Here is a 17,664-nt window from a genome sequence, read left to right as displayed (position 1 = left end):
CTAACAAAGACAGAAGGAAGTAGAACACATTCAGAATTCCAAGAAACAAGATATCTCTAACTAGACAAGAAATAACAGGGAATTTTGCAGTATAGTGTGCATCTGAACTGGAAAATTTGTATGCGAAAGTAAACAATATTTAATATTAAAAACTTCATATTTGATCCGTATTGAAAGGAGACTAACACAATAAAGGAGAGTACAAATGATCCACCTTATATCAATACAAAATATGTCACTGATACAAGATCATAACATTTTTATTAGGTACTGGTTTCGATGTCTTTGGACACCATCACCAGCCACAATAGGTCAAATGAACAAAGATATAGGTATATATATTATAATACAAAATATAGACCATTAGTAATAAAATGACATTAATTGGATAAAATATACAACGTGATGGTGCTTAAAAGTCATTCTTACAAAATTTACAAGTTAGGGACTTGATGGTTGAATAATAAAATAGAAGTGAAAAAATATTAACAGATGGTTTAAAAAGTCTTTGTCACTGTGTAATGCCTAAAAGTCTTGAGCATGGTATGAATAAACACTGGATGAATGTTGACATCTAAAAGCTGACGTAAAACATTGTTCCTCTGTTGATAATATGTAACTTGGTAGGAGATTTCTAGGATCATAGTTGCTTTTACACCTGGAATGCAACAAGTAGATGGCATATTCAGTTACTGTTGTGTAATTAACACTCAAATTTAATGATATATGACACCACTAGATCTAGAAATGATTAACCATGTCAAGAACAGGGTGATCTGATCAAAGGAACAACATGCAAACAGCCAAGATTGTTGACAGGTAATGAAAGTGCATGAAGCAAGGTGCTTGCTTGCACCATTCACGCTGGTGACGTGGCATCTCAGGTGGTCGGGGAGCAGCATGGCCTGTATATCTAGTGTGGCCTTGGTAGAACGCATACAGCATATACCTGCATATATACTCTCAACTACAGCCCTGTTAGCAATTATTGCTAGACATTACTGTTGGTTTCCATGAGAGAACAGCCTATCACTCTATTTGTTTATTCTTGTGAGGGATGTTGTAATAGTGCACATCTATACCAATCAATACCCTAGATCTTTCTCAAGCTGCTAAAAGTAGATCTGACAAGTTAACACCAAATCAATAAAAAGGAAAATGAATGTATGATGTCTCCATATGAGCATCATATCCTGTAAAACAATATAACTGTAGGGAAACATGAAAGTGTTTTGATATGAATGTCAAGTTTAAAAAAATGCAAGAGCAGACAGGAGAAAGTTACCATAGTACAAACTTTTTAGGAAAAAAAAAAAGAAAATTTGCTGAAACTGAAAATTCCAAACAGCATTAATATTCCTACAGAGAAGAAAAGGTGGATGGATTCTGATATGGTGCAAGTTTGAATGTATACTGCCTGGAGTCAATAACGCGGTGCACTTCTTCGTCTGCCACCTCTGCTTGTGTAGAACAACTTTGAAAGTCATGTGGTGTTGGTGTCGGCAGTATGAGAAAACAATAGAGGGTGGAAAGATGATGAACAATGAAAAAGATGGCAATGTGTCTTGGTTTTGTATTTTGTTAGTGTTAAATTGTTCTTTTTGTATTATTCCTCTATCCAAATATATAATTTCCTACAACTTTGGGACTAGTCTGAGATGGATGGGGGATAATGCGATTTACAGAAGATGGAGGAACTTAAGATGTTAATTATGGAAGATCCGATGTAACTGCAAAGACGCCAATGAAGAGAAGACGAATTATACCGCAGATATTTAAAGACATATGGTAAGACATGGATGATGTAGAAATCCTAAATCATGAGTTCACTATATATATTCAAGTCAGAGGCATTGTTGTTAATTTGTGACCAGGTGAAAAATAATCCATCAATATGTCAACCAACCTTAGTCAAGATAGAACCACAATTAAGACCCTGCTTAAGTTCATGTATGGAAACAAAAGACAGGGCAGAACAGATGATGCCTAAGAGATTTACAAAAGTTTTCAGTTCTTGCATGGCGATGCTGAATACGATGAGAAAAATTTGTACAAGATAATTTTGGTGAATGTGATTTGATTGGTGTGAGCAATGTTCTATGCTTCAGCTATGAAGGAGACAAGAATAAGTTAATACTGTATCATGAATCATAACCCATTAAGAGGATGACTATGAGGAAGATGAAGACGTTTATGATAGTGATAATTCATGGCATTTTAAGAACAGGTTTGAAAATAAGCAGAGGCACAAATGGGCAGACGAATCTCAAGGTTACATGCATGGTCATAGTAATGGGAGCGAGGATGACTGCAGTGCGATTGATGAACCTCACAGTTCTAGGCTTACCACATCTCACTTGAAATAAGACAAAGCATTCTCCCCAACATTTAAAGATGCTGAAAGCTGCAAAAAACCCATTTGATGACAATGGAGGATGATAAGTGGGTTGCAGAATTTGCAGACACAGCCACACGGGTACTCAGTTACAGGTATGGCATTTTCTGAATCGCTTGTATGCATCTCCATATTTTAATATAATAATAATAATAATAATAATAATAATAATAATAATAATAATAATAATAATAATAATAATAATAATATTAATATTATTTGCTTTACGTCCCGCTAACTACTTTTACGGTTTTCGGAGATGCCGAGGTGCCACGGTTTAGTCCCACAGGAGTTCTTTTACGTGCCAGTAAATCTACCGACACGAGGCTGTCGTATTTGAGCACCTTCAAATACCACCGGACTGAGCCAGGATCAAACCTGCCAAGTTGGGGTTAGCAGGCCAGCGCCTTAACCATCCGAGCCACTCAGTCCGGCATATTTTAATATAAAGGATCACTTCTTTCCCGTGATCTTGTCCATGCAAAAGCTGGCACAAACTGATCGATAATCAGGAGTTAATTTGTGTGAACAATTATCGTCAATATTGTTGCTTCTTGCAGGAAACGCTTGCCATAATAGAAGTAAAATGCTGTTTGTGTTTATTGACTTCTGCTGTAACAGGTTGAAAGTAAATATTGAGTTTTGTGAAAACTCACTGTTTTCAACAACCTATAACCATGGCAAATATCAGATTTTGACTAAACCATTTCTGCACATCATACATGGCAATAAAGTTTCAATGTAACTAGAAAACCAGAAGGAAACCTTAATTTAATTTAATTGAAGGCAGGCATTTATACAATTTTTTACTATCCACTGTACGAACATTAAAATAAGAATAATAGTTTAACTACCTTTTCAATACTTATCTTTCCTTATATTTAGGATATAAACATTAACAACAGGCGTTGTAAGATGGGACATGTTTCTCTTAACTGTCGTAAGCATCATCAGCCGAAATAAATCTTAGCCTAAAGTTAGGTCAGGGCCCCGAACCTAGTGTCCTCAAAATATATGGTACCCTAAGAATCAACATTTACATTTAGAAAATCAAATAGGCTTAAAAATGGTGTGAAACAAACATAGAATGTTCATCATAGCTAAGAGAAAAACACACAATTGTGTTGAAAAGAGGTTAAAAACAAAAAGTACAATACAGAGCTGGTAGTGAAATAATTAAAAACATAAAGGATATCATTGCTGCCAGTCAGTCAATCAGAATGTTCATACATAAAACAACATCCAATACGGTCTACAATGAGATTTATTACTTGTATCCGCTGTACGTCGCACCGACACGATACATCTTATGGTGATGATGGGATATTAAAAGAAATAAATTTCATAATGATAGATCTGTATTGAACTGTGATTACAATAGAGTAAAGTAATATATATATTGAAAAGGTGGACCAATAATAATATATTATTTTACTCTATTTTGATGATGGGATAGGTAGGAAAGATCTAGGAGTGGTCTTAATTAAGGTACAGCCCCAGTATTTGCCTGGTGTGAACACAAGAAACCATGGAAAACCATCTTCAGGGCTGCCGAAGTGGGTTTTTAACCCACTATCTCTCGAATGCAAGCTGATAGCTACGTGACCCAAACCACACAGCCACTTACTCAGTACATTTATACAAGTGGAGGTTCTTACTTCCCCTAGTGCATCGACACTGCACTGTCCTACATAGGAAGCTTGCAGTAGTATCTCAGAGCCGCCAGCATGAGGAAAGGTGTGGCAATCCAATTGACGAAGCTACTGCTAAAATATGGCAAAATGCAGGTAATTTCATGATTGAAAATACCATATATTACATGTTATGTAATATTTAGTCAGCAGTCCTAAACACTGTGCATGGTTATAAATCATTGAATAACAATTTAAAACTCAGGCAGTATATTTTGACAAAATTGACTGGAATACACATTATGATTGTGTTTGCTACATGAGGATGTGATAATATACCAACTATCAAGCTCTGAAAGTAATCATCAATGATATATCAGCTACCAAGTTCCGAGCATCGTCTAAGCTCGTAGTTACTGGGATGTCACATAGATTGCAGTACAGGAAAATTAGTCTCAAGGTTCTTGAGTGAGATCATTGCCTACTGCTAATATTAAGCAGCCAATAAGTTTTTATCTTTATGAGCTCCTTCCTTCCCAGTTTGTGCTTGTATTCAGGAATTTAGAAATTTTCAGCAGATCGCTTTGTGTATCATGAAGTGCACCCAACAGCTCATTATCTCCCTTCTGTCAGCACACTTCCAAGCTACCTCTGTCGATCAGTGAAAGAATGTCGACCTCAGGATCCCAAGTTTGAAAGTTTTTTTTTTTTTTTTTTTTTTGCAAGTTGCTTTACGTCGCACCGATACAGTTAGGTCTTATGGCGACGATGGGACAGGAAAGGGCTAGAAGTGGGAAGGAAGCGGCCGTGGCCTTATTTAAGGTACAGTCCCAGCATTTGCCTGGTGTGAAAATGGGAAACCACGGAAAACCATCTTCAGGGCTGCCAACAGTAAGGCTCGAATCCACTATCTCCCGAATACTGGATACTGGCCGCACTTAAGCGACTGGAGCTATCGAGCTTGGTGATTGCAAGTTCAAACCCAGCAGAGGGAGTCAGATGTTTCATGGGGTGGAAAAAAATCCATTCAACACTCTATGTCACACAATGTCAGCATTTTTGGTGACACATTTGATGTTACTTGACAAAATTACAAACTCAACAATACATCACCCAAACAGAGTTCTTGTTTCTCTACACTCTAGTAAAATGGACTGTTGAAATTGAAAACAAGTAGCCTAAACAGTGTCAGATCAAAATTTGCACACAACAGCTGAGGCCACACAATTATTATAATAATTATTAACATTACTAGCACACTAGCAGACAATTAGCACTCTTGTCCAATGTTTATGATGTCAATGTTAAACTAGATTCCCCTTCCATCTCCATTCAGATTTACCCTGTTCATGGTGACCATTTCTTCACTGCAGAACAGCTTCATGTATTTATATAGTCACACATTACCATACAATTTAATTATAGCGTAATGAAGCTTATGTAGTAATATTTCTCATAACTGAAAGAACTTGCGAATTTAATATGCTGATTTTGTATTTGATTCCTTTATGAATTTCATGCTTTAATATAACATTCAGAATTACATATTCAAAGGTACATAGTTCTTACCATGCTATTCACAATAAATTCTAATGTTTTCTCGATATTCATTCCTGACCAATCACGTAGCATGTAACAGATACAGGCAGCACAGTAAACAAACCTCATGTCACTCTCACTACCAGCCAAAGTTGCACAGAAACTGAAACAGAGAGAGAATGAATGTACACTACATGAAATAAATAAATAGAAGACGTATAAATTGGAAAAAACAGTTCAACACCAGATAGTAACAATAATTATAAATTCTCTGTTGTAAGAGTCAGAAATCACTTGTATGAGCATCACAGCATGGCTTCTAAATAACCTCAATATTAATTAACCGATACACTTTCTTAAATACAGCAAATATATCAGCGAATTCTTCTGTGATATAAGGCAAAAATTTTCAATGTCAGATTAAAATTGTATTTGTACATACAAATTGGCTCTTTATGAGATTGGTAGCCTTAATATTAATTACAATTGTATTTATATAGTCACACATTACCATACAATTTAATTATAGCGTAATGAAATCTGTGAGCCATTTGAAATTCATACTGGTCTCCGAGAGGGAGATGGATTATCCCCATTTTTTTTTTAATTGTGTGCTGGAAAAAATTATGCATGAATGGAATAAGGTATGTCCACCGACTGTTAAGACTGCAACTCAAAAATTGAGATGAGCAGAAGAAATTACCTGGCCGAGTTACAAGAAACAGTCTCTTTATTAGTGCTAAATTTTTCAACATCATTATTCCATCATTAAGCCAGAAGCAATATATGCGACTGAAACATTATTTAAACTGAATACCCAATCAACAACAAACTGCAGAAAGTTGATAGAAGAATTCTTCAGATAATTATTAACAAAAAACACCAGATTGATGGCCAGTGGAGACTTTTGCCAAATTCAGTACTTTACAAAGAAAGTGAATCGATCACTGACATGATGCGAAAATGGAGAATTGCATTCTTTGGACACATACATCGCTTACCAAATACTAGACTCATGAAAGAACTTTTTGATTTCTTTTAAAATAGAAAAACAAAAAACACATGGTTTAAAGAAATACAAATGGATTTAGGTGAATTGAAAATTACTAAAGATCAAATTGAAAATAGAGAAGAGAAATGGATTCTAAATAACAAGTACACACAACTATCACCAAAAATATTGCAGCGTAAGCTGTACATCTTCAGAAGAACGAGTCACAAGATCATCCAGAATGAAGAAGTATGGGAAAGGAAAACGTTATCAAGTGTTATCAACGACTTTTTTGTATAAGGTTTGATGTTGGTGCTCCACTGTGGGCATAAACAGTGTAAATAAATAAATGAATAGCATAATAGGTTGTTTAAATACTCAAATAATCAGTATTATATTTGTTTGAAAACTATGGTGCTACAGCCTTGATACGCCTTGACATACCAAGTAACTGTTGCTTAGCCCAAAGATCTGCATATTACGGGATGACACAGGATCAGTGTGACAAATCCTTTCAGCCATTATTTTCTGCTTTCTAGACCAAGGCCGCTATCTCACTGTCAGATAGCATCTCAAGTGTTCTCATGTAGGCTGAGTAGACCTCAAATCAGCCCTCAGACTCAGGTGATGTGATATGATGTGATGATGTGTGGCTTTCGAAGAGACCTTTCTATTCAACGCCCATGGGCAATCTGTGCATCAGATGCATAGTGATGACGATGATGTAGGGAGAGGGTGAAACCTGGTGCTGGCACATAGTCAAATAACACTAGAGACATCACTTCAACTTAACTTCACCTTTACTTAGTGAAGTAAAAAGCTGGGCCACTTGAACTAAAGTCTGACTTTGTATTCGGAGACAAAACCTAACTTCAGCTCGACTAAGTTAGATATGAGTTAAAAGCTAGTGACCTTCGTGTCTGACATAATTATTTTGATGTAATACTTTGTGCGCACAGCTGTTCCATGCCTAAACAGGTGGCATTTTTCGCATATAAGGTAAGTGTCGTTTATGTTATTACGCGTTGCTTTTTGGAAGTACCGTCCTTTAACAGAATTGACTGAAATGGAAGAAAGTAAAAATTATTGTTCTTTACAGCAAGTGAGAAAGTGTATATAAAGGAACTGGCATTCAGATATAGGGACATTGGACATAGTTTCAGTTTCAATGAAGAAAAAGAAATGACAGGATATCACTGAGGACTTCAATCTGAATTCCAAACATACAGAGGTAAGTGCTATTTTAAAACCATTTTAGGGTAAATGCAATACCATGAATTGTGTTTAAAATATGGTATTACAATGGTAGGTAACCGTGAATATTAACTGGGGTGAGGCCATTTAAGTACTACATCTCAATTACTTGTACATGAAATCATAGAAAATGCTTTGAAATTTGCTTATACTCTTATTGTTGAAGTTTAGAACACATTTTTTTTTGCTATTTGCTTTACGTCGCACCGACACAGATATGTCTTATGGCGACGATGGGATAGGAAAGGCCTAGGAATTGGAAGGAAGCGGCCGTGGCCTTAATTAAGGTACAGCCCCGGCATTTGCCTGGTGTGAAAATGGGAAACCACGGAAAACCATCTTCAGGGCTGCCGACAGTGGGGCTTGAACCCACGATCTCCCGATTACTGGATACTGGCCGCACTTAAGTGACTGCAGCTATCGAGCTCGGTTTTAGAACACATAAGGTTATAATTAATATGATAACTTCACTATACTTAGCACTATTTTAAATTTGTAGCAATTAATGTTTTAATTGTAATTAATGATAAAGGGTCTTAGATAATAGGAAATTTAGCTCATGATATTATCACTGATGAAGATAATGGCCATTTCTCGAAACATGTATAGGGACGATCGATGATTAAGTTAACAAGGTTACAATAAATACTGACAGGGAGGACCCACCAACACCCGGTGTACTTATTTCCATGAGCTTAGAGTTAATATGGACCAATATGAGGCCAAAAATGGTCTAATTTGTGAATTCTATTTTAACCCTCGACTGGCGTTGTGAAGACTTTGGTACGTAAATGGCGTTGTGGGGTTGAAAATGATACGATAGACTGGATAACCACAAACACCTTTTATTTAAGTTTCAAAAATTATGTTTTCTTATACATTTTGCATTACCTACAATGAGAAATTAACATCTTTACTGATTATAGATTGTGAGATAATACACAATTGTTTTACCGTCACTGATTTTAAAAGAAAATCGCACTCCCATGAATTAAACTTAAATGAAAACAAATTTTAAATGTTTATTGCTCCAAAGCAAATTCAAAGGTGTATTTAAATTTCAGTCATTTACATCATTTTCACAACCACTTAAAACCCGCTACATATCTTCTCCATAATCCTTACACACCACAGAAAGGCAAGTTTGGCAGGTTGGACGGTCACACTTCACACAGTACTGATTTGTCTTTTTTTTTTTTTTTTTTTTTTTTTTTTTTTTTTTTTTTTTTTTTTTTTTTTTTTTTTTCCAGCAGAGTGAGGACACAGTGCACATCACTTCTTTTTTGAGTTTTAGTTGGATGATTGCACCTTTGAAACAGTTTTCTTATTAAAAATTCTTGACAGTACCATTCACAGTTCTTTCAGAAGTCGATCATTTGCAAGTCTTTCACTGAGGTAGGGTTCAGTTAATTGTCTGTCCAATGTTTTCAGAAAGTGAAAGCTAGTGGCAGGCATGTAGTTTTTGAGCGATGTCTGTACAGTAAAAGAATTTATTCCAATAATATCGAGGATGGTGAAGAAAATCGCAAGAGGCCATCTGCGCATCCTGATACTATGATCACACACTGACATGCCAGGGCGAGATATGGAAGCCATATCAAGGCTTACACAAAGAAAAAGTATCAAATATGCACTTCAAATGAAATATGAACACTTACAAAATTTTAAGTCACGACAAACTTCGTAACACAAACGCCGTTGTGGGGTCGTAAACAGCACCGCACAATATTTAAATCAAGTTCCTGAGAAAACCAACATTTACTAAAAGCTACAAGTCAAGATAGCAGTTGACTTTGTACTAAGTGACAGCTACAGTGAACGGCGATAGCCAGAACGGAATGCAGGGGAAGCACCAGGGGTGTACAAAGTCACTGGTATCTTTAAAGACCGCACAACACCAGTCAAGGGTTAAATTCTCAAAAGTTGTGCTTCACCAAAAAATACTTTGGTATATACAGCTAAGATATCTGTCTCAAATAACTCGTGAACCATCATAGATATCGACATCCTATACTTTCATCGCACCTGAGATAAAATTGAAGCATTCATTTAATATTCATATTCATCCTGATTTTTGAGCTACTGATTTTCCTTTCTTCTGTTCTGGGCTCTCTTCTCCTCATTTTAGCTTCCTTTCCTGCCTTCTGGACTGCCTTTTCCGATTTGAAAACCCTTCTTCAGTCAACTACAATCAAAGCTATTTTCAAACTACTCCTAGTGATTATAGCATTTTGTACCTTGAAGCAGTTCCGCCATTAAAACGGATAACAGCATCCACCTATTTTCAATGTTTCTAGACCCAACATGACACTTTTATCACATCAACTATTGAAATTCTCGTTCAGGTTCTATGTTCTTCCATCAAACACTTCTCTAACAAATTCTCATTGCTGAAATCCCTGTATACTGGATTCATAGCTTCTACTTCATCATATGGAAGGGATTTCTCTTCCCTTCTGCCATTGCCTTTGGATTCCAACACCATGAATCAATGCCAGGTGGACAAAGCTGGTGAACTGGATGATCATCAGTGGATCCTTTATTAAAGAAACTGCTTTCCCCATACGTTCAATATTGTAGCCAAACCATACTACTACTACTACTACTACTACTACTACTACTACTACTACTACTACTACTACTACTGTAACTGTTCGCTCTCCTAAGCTTTACACTTGAGGGGACGAAAGTTAATACCTGGGGACACATGAATATAAACTATACGTGGCTTGCCCGCAAATTGCCCGCAAATTGTCATGCAAATAGAATCAATTATCACTCCATGGTTTCCCATTTCTCTATGTAATGTTTGGGCACCAACTTTACAGTTTTAAACAAAACTGTACAGCAAAATTTATATTTACTAGCATAGAGACTTATACTTAAATCACAGGGGTAGGATTTTAAATAATTAACCATTAAGTGTTGCTTTGAGAAAGAAAATTAACACAATATCTGGTCAAATGAATTTATTAAACAAAAAAAATGCGATGAGTTGGAAAAGTACCTTTTAGCTTGGAGGGAATCAAGAATTTAACGTTACTGTAATATATTGTTGCTTGCATTGTCTAATTGTGGCTCACCAATTGAAGTTTCCATTGAGGTCATCTGTATTCCGTGGTTACTCGTTCCCCTTTTCTCGTTGCAGACTGGCTCCATGGACATCCTTCCTTACTTCTGCGATATGGTTTGGGCTATCTGGACTAGCACTCCCTAACTGTCTAGTCTTTAAATTAGACATTGGCCCTATGCTTGTGAAAATTGATCACCGTTGATCGTATGAGGAGAAAATTCAGTGTTGTGAATTTTTCCATGTTATCAGAAATCTCAATCCAGCTTAGCTATTCTACTGATACAATACAGACTTGTACCAAGTACCGTGGACTTGAACTAATGTAGTTCTTCGTCCAGAATAATTATGGAATATATCACAAGCCGTATGCTTGTTTCATCTCACTCTGATCCGACAACATCACAGCAGCTATGTACTGTGTCTTGAAGCGACAACTCACTGCCCCGAAAATAAATTGTAGTTGTGTGTTGAGGATTGCTCCATGCAAGATAATATACCCGAGCTCTCCCCACTCTTGGTAACAGCTCCATACCCAGTCTCTATACAACAAAGCATCTGATTCGTTGATCTCATATCATATCTTCCTCTCTTCATTCTTCACAAGTAACCAGTAGGCGGGGCGACGAAGTAATCTCCTAGCTTGCTAGCCTTGCACACGGGCCGCTGTATAGTACAGTACTCATGTTTAAACCCAATGACTCATCATAAATTCCCCGCTTTAAGAATAACCTTTCCGTGTACACAAGTATGGGATGAAATGATACAAACTCTGTCTCAACATATTGACCATATTCACAGTACATAATGAATTCCTATCTATAATTTAAATAATAAATGATGTTCTAATATATACAATATAATTCCAAAAGCCTTATTTACAATTGATTGAATATGTGTTAATGAATAATTTCTGATGACAGATAATCTTGATATTGAGTGATATCACGTAATAGGACTGTACAATAAATTAGTATGGCTGGAGAAGCCCGGACGGTTACACTACTACTACTACTATTATCTCTTTCATCATCAGTTAGTGGCCCACAACCTCCAATTGCCTTCCCATCTGAAAGTTTCCGTCCCTTAAGGTCTCTTTTTAGTTTTCTCAAGTATGTGCCAATTATTTTTGCATGTGTCATACATATACTCCTTCTTTTCAATCTTGATATCACTATAAAGTTTAGAATCACAAACTTTCTGAAAATCTTTGGAGCCCCCACCACCTAACTACCCAGTGTACTTTACCCATACTTTTCTTATGATCTATGAAATATCCTCACCCCCCACTCATATCCAACTCCTCCATCAAAACCTTGAACATTTACTTCACTGATGCACATGTATTTCTTTAATTGAATTAGACTGTTTCCTGAACAGCATTTATTACATTCATTTCAAACTCTGTAATAAAACACTGTTACATATCAAACCTACATGATGGCGGCAAGTAGATGGGAGCACCGATGCATCTCATAGCATAAGCTAACTTGATAATAGTGTTATAGTGTTATAAAGCCTTCTATTTGTCAACTTTGAAGTACAGCCAGTCATACTGATTATAACATGTTCCACATTACACGCACGATTGTTTAGGTTGTTGTATATTATTAATGTGAAATAGCTTATTATGTAAGTAAATATTGAGGCAATTATGTTGTTCTTGTTATTATTATTATTACTACGCTAAAATCAATTGCTAATATTATAATGTACTCATCTGGATTATTTTAATTAATTTAGGCATTTCAAGTATTTGTTAAAATAATATATATTAGTGGTAAGAATCAGGCAGCTTTTCCAGGGACATTTCAACTTAGCCTCCGAGTGTAATTTTGGGTAAAACCATGGATGTGAATATGCACATAAAAACAGTCATGTGTATATGATGTATACGGAATGGAAAATTTGGCAGGCTGGGTTTACCCAAGCACCTGATTATGAAAACATGGGAGTGATGGAATGGAACAGATTTCATTTTGAATGAAGTAGAAAGGTGATTAGCAAGCGTATAAATATGTAGGAAGTGTTAGTCTGGAGGACTGCTTATTCGGATTCAGAGGACACATGATGTTACTCATGTTGTTTGGTAAAAAATTATTCTACGGTAACTCTCAGTCCATACTCACTGCTTGTGGATCGTGACTGTTGTCAGTATATCGTGCTGCTGGCCCAATATTTATGAAGTTTGAGCGAGTGTATTTGTTGTGCCAGTGTTGTAAAGTGAGGGATAAACTGTGGACTGCTTCAATTCAGGCACACATGAACCATCATCAGTCTATCGGGCTCTGTCGGAGTTGCTTGATAAATATTACTAAGTGCATCAAGTTGGGTGGCACTTTATGTCAGCAGTGACTAGGCATATCTTGCATGAGAGAGGATAATACGGCGCAAGTTTGGAGACATATCTTCAACTGAAGATTGAATGGAGGACGGTGCTGGAGTTCTGGAACATGAGGCTTCAAATCCAGGCACAGAAGCAGAAAGCTACGGAAGTGAGTAACCATCTAAAGGTGGTAACAAAGAGGAGAATAATATGTGGGATTAGGGTTGGACTGATTTTTTACAGGAAATTGTACATATTAATTTGTAAATTTACATGATCTTTTTTCTTTTGAATGTATAGATATTTATTAGAGTTAAACAGTAGTTACATTTATTTATGGTAGCCTTGCAAGCATGGTCCTGCCATTTTCTAACGTTTGCAGGGGGTTGTAAGTAAGGTCCAGTTGGCAGAGTACCAGTTTTGCAGCTTTATGAACATGACCTGAGTAGAATCTTTTATGCTCAAACCATTTATTATTATTATTATTATTATTATTATTATTATTATTATTATTATTATTATAAAGTGAGGGATCCTATGGTGACCTCTGCAGTTTTGCAGCTCTATGAACATGACGTGAGTAGAATCTTTTATTCTCTACCATTTATTATTTTTATTATTATTATTATTTATATATATATATAATTCGCTGGGGCCATCAACGACCACGTTAAGTCTTGTTGCATTTGACACTGAACTTGGCCTTCTTTAGAGACCAAATTTCCCTCATTCTTTGTGAGTGGGCCTGTTTACGCTCCTCTGTCCAAGGGGCACCGTGTCTTCTCTTCGGTTGCTCGTCTCGGTTTAGCCCGTTCGTCAATATTTTCTTGCGGAAGAGATCTCTGTTAAGGGCATCTTCAGCTGAGATATGTAGCATTTGCAGGTCTTCTTTGGTATTTCTAAACCAGGGAATTGTGGTTTTGGGGTATGAATCAAAAAAGTGAAAGATTTCTTTAGTTAACTTTCTTCCGTCCATTCTTTTCAGATGACCGTAAAATCGTGCCCGTCTTTTTCTGATTGTGTTGGTAATTTTCTCTATTTTGCTGTAGACTTCCTTGTTGGATCTCTTTTGATGGATTCCATTTCTGAACTTTGATCCCAAGATTCCTCTCACAATTTTGCGTTCTCTCTTCTCCAGTTCTTCAAGGAGTCCTTTGTTGGCATTTAGAGACAGGGTTTCGGCTGCATATAGAACTACTGGCTTCAGAACTGTTTCATAGTGACGTATCTTGGTGTTTTGGGAAAGGCATTTTTGTTGTAGATTGTGCGGGATGTTTGGTAGGCTATTTCCAGTTTGCGTACTCGCTCCTGAAGTGCTTCCTTGTCCAGTCCATTTTTCATGATGATCTCACCCAGGTATTTGAATTTGTCTACTCGGGTGATGTCCCCGTATTTTGTATGGAGTTTTGGTGGAGCCTCTTTGATGTTAGCCATTACTTCTGTTTTCTCAAACGATATCTGCAAACCAGTTTGTTCGGCAATTTGCTTTAAAATTTCAACTTGAGCTCTAGCGGTTTCTATGTCGTTTGAGAGAACAGCAATATCATCGGCAAATGCTAAGCAGTTTGTTGCAATCCCCTTGGATTTGGTTCCTATTCTCAATGGACTATAGTTGGTTTCCTGTAATCTCACCCGCCAGGTTCTGATGATCTTTTCAAGAACACAGTTGAAGAGTATCGGGGATAGCCCATCACCTTGTCGGACTCCTGTTTTGATGTCAAAGGAATGCGAGACACATTCGTGGAACTTCACCTTGGATTTTGTATCAGTCAGGGTGGCTCTAATTAATGGCAGCAGTTTCAAATCAACTCCAAATTCATTTAAGATGTTTAGCACGATTTCCCGGTCAATGGAGTCGTACGCTTTCTTAAAGTCTACAAAGACAGACACATACTGCTTGGACCTTAGTGTACAATATCTGATGATCGTTTTGAGATTTTGGATCTGTTCAGCTGTTGAGCGACCTTTTCTGAACCCTCCTTGGTATTCACCTATTTGATGTTCGACTTGTGCTTCCAAATGCTCCAGGATGGCAAGTGATAGAATTTTGTAAGTCAAAGGTAGCAAAGATATTCCTCTGTAGTTGTTGATGTTCTTCATGCTGCCTTTTTTGTGTAATGGATGGATCAAAGCTATTTTCCAATCTTCGGGTAGGGTCTCCTTGTTCCAAAGTTCTTCTATTTGCTTTTGCAAGATATCAAGTGATTCCTCTGGGGCATATGGTGCCTCTGTCTCATGGGCCATCGTCAGAGCCTCTTCGTAGTTCTGCTTCTTGCCGGTCGTCCTCCCTGGACGAGTCTCAGCGCCACGTGGTTTATCACAGCCGTAAGCCGCCTCGAGCTTGATGTCACCTCGGGATAACTCTTCCACAATCACGTCTCCTGGTCGCTCGATCTCGGCGTCGAATTTCCGCGACGTTATATCAGCGTGCTGAGTCCTCTCCTGCAGCTGGACTTTGTAGGTGGCTCTCAGTTGCTGGACACCACAGCGCACGTCGAGCACTCCCACAACCTCCTCGTAGGTCGAACTTGGCTGGGGGCTGCGTTGTACTGTCACCTTCTGTACACGTAGTCCGGCGATCGGATATTTGGCACTCTTCTTGGACGTCGATCCGGTCTCGAACTGGGTCTGGTATGTTCTCTTGGAAGTAATCCCGTCGTCCCGTAGGGTTTCCCTTCAAGATGGTGAAGCCGCCGTCGTTGCTAGCAGGATTCATTCGCGTCTCCACAGCCATCGTTTCCGCACGCAGGGCACTCACTTCCACGTCTGGGCCTCGAACTCCGGACTCCACAACCGCGAGCAACTCTTCGGATCCCTTCTCGTCCAGTTCGTTGCCATCCCGCACACCGTCATCGTCGACCTCGGTTTCGAGAGAGCGCACTTCGCTCCTGACTTTAACTGCTCACTCTTCTGTTCATTTAAATCTGTTTTCAGATGGTCCAGGTTTGACCTCCGCTCAGATCTCAGTTCACTAATGAGTTCGCCATAGGAAGGTAAGATTTTGTTTTCAAGCTCACTAAACTTGCTTAGAAAAATCTGAAGCTGTTCGGAATTCATTTCGCTAGTAGATATTTCTGTTGACTACAAAATTCACTACCAGGTACTTGATTCTGACACCAGTTTTACGTAAGAGTTTATCCACTAGTTTATCACACTTGTCCATCCCACTTCTGACACCAATATGCTGCACGTTTGTGCATTAGGGGATGTATGGAATCTTTGTGGATCGTGTTAGCAGTTTGTGTATGTGTCCCATATATTTTGTAAGACAGACCAGAGATATTTCTGATAATGGTTATATCTAGAAAATTGATTGTTTTAATAACTTCTGACTCTAGGGTGAATTTAATGTATGGGTCAATACTATGCAAGTCTTGAAGAGCAGAGTCCGTGTTCTTGATTAATTCATCCATAATGACAAATGTGTCGTCCACATATCTGGCAATATGAGAATATTAGGAAAGTTGTTATTGTTGATTTTTGTGTGTTCTAAGTTATCTAAACAGACATAGCCAAAATTCCTGAAGAAGGTGATCCCATTGCCAGTCCATTCTGTTGATAGATAATTTTGTCGAAAACAATTGTTGATGACCAATTTTAAAAGCTGAATGAAATCTTGTATTTCTAGTTTACGAAGAGAACTGTATTTACTTAAATTATTTTCAATGATTTTGGGAAGTTTAGAAATTGGTAAGCTCGGATACATATTTTCTATGTCAAAGGAGTGGAGGGAGTGGTTAGGTTGTAGGTTAAATGCCTTTAATTTCTCAATCAGTTCGGTAGTGTTTTTAATGGATTTATTGGAGAGAAAGTGATAATTTTTGGTTAGGAAACTTTGAATGAATCGGGATGCTTTATAGAGTGGACTGGGTATATAGTTAATAATGCGTCAGATAGGAATATTAGGTTTGTGAATTTTTGGAAGGGCTTTAACTGTAGGAAGGCCTGGATTCATGGTTACTGGTTTATATTTTTCATGGTCTGTAAAAAGAAATGATAAGTCCTTTGTTTGTTTGTTTTAGTTGTCTCTGGATTTTTTGAGTAGGGTCTTTCTTGATTATTTTAAATGTGTTGGTATTGAAAAATTCTTTAGTTTTGGATACATAATCAGTTTTATTCATTAAGACAGTAACTTTATCTTTATCTGCTTTTGTGATTATTAAGTAATTATGTTTTATTTTATTTTTAAGTTCTATGATTTGTTTATGTTCAGAGATAAAATTGTCGTCATTAGACTTAGTGGAAATGGTTTTTCTGCTTACGTTTTAGCTGTGCCCATCTTATCTAGTTTTCTTTTTATTTCAAACCTAATTTCGTCTTGTTTCTCTAAAGGCATTTTATTTATTGTGGCTTCTGATTCTATAATCATGTTAGTCATTATATTTATTTTATTCATGTTAGACCAGTTTTGGTTAGGGCCTTTTGATAGGATGGTGATTTCTTCCTTATTAAGGTTTA

At 37.1% G+C, this 17,664-nt stretch overlaps 1 protein-coding gene across 1 annotated transcript in view; it reads right to left on the bottom strand.

Moving 5' to 3' along the window:
- Positions 1-17,664, bottom strand: part of betaggt-I (geranylgeranyl transferase type-1 subunit beta) — a 135,233-nt gene that overhangs the window by 60,995 nt on the left and 56,574 nt on the right. Inside the window, exon 3 of the mRNA XM_067137803.2 lies at positions 5,596-5,728. Within this exon, the coding sequence (XP_066993904.2) occupies positions 5,596-5,728 (133 nt within the window). The remainder of the gene's footprint in view (positions 1-5,595; positions 5,729-17,664) is intronic.

Source organism: Anabrus simplex, chromosome 1 (assembly GCF_040414725.1).
Source record: "Anabrus simplex isolate iqAnaSimp1 chromosome 1, ASM4041472v1, whole genome shotgun sequence".
Taxonomy (NCBI): domain Eukaryota; kingdom Metazoa; phylum Arthropoda; class Insecta; order Orthoptera; family Tettigoniidae; genus Anabrus; species Anabrus simplex.
The sequence above is the reverse complement of the archived record's forward strand: the minus strand, read 5'-3'. Positions and strand labels throughout refer to the sequence as shown.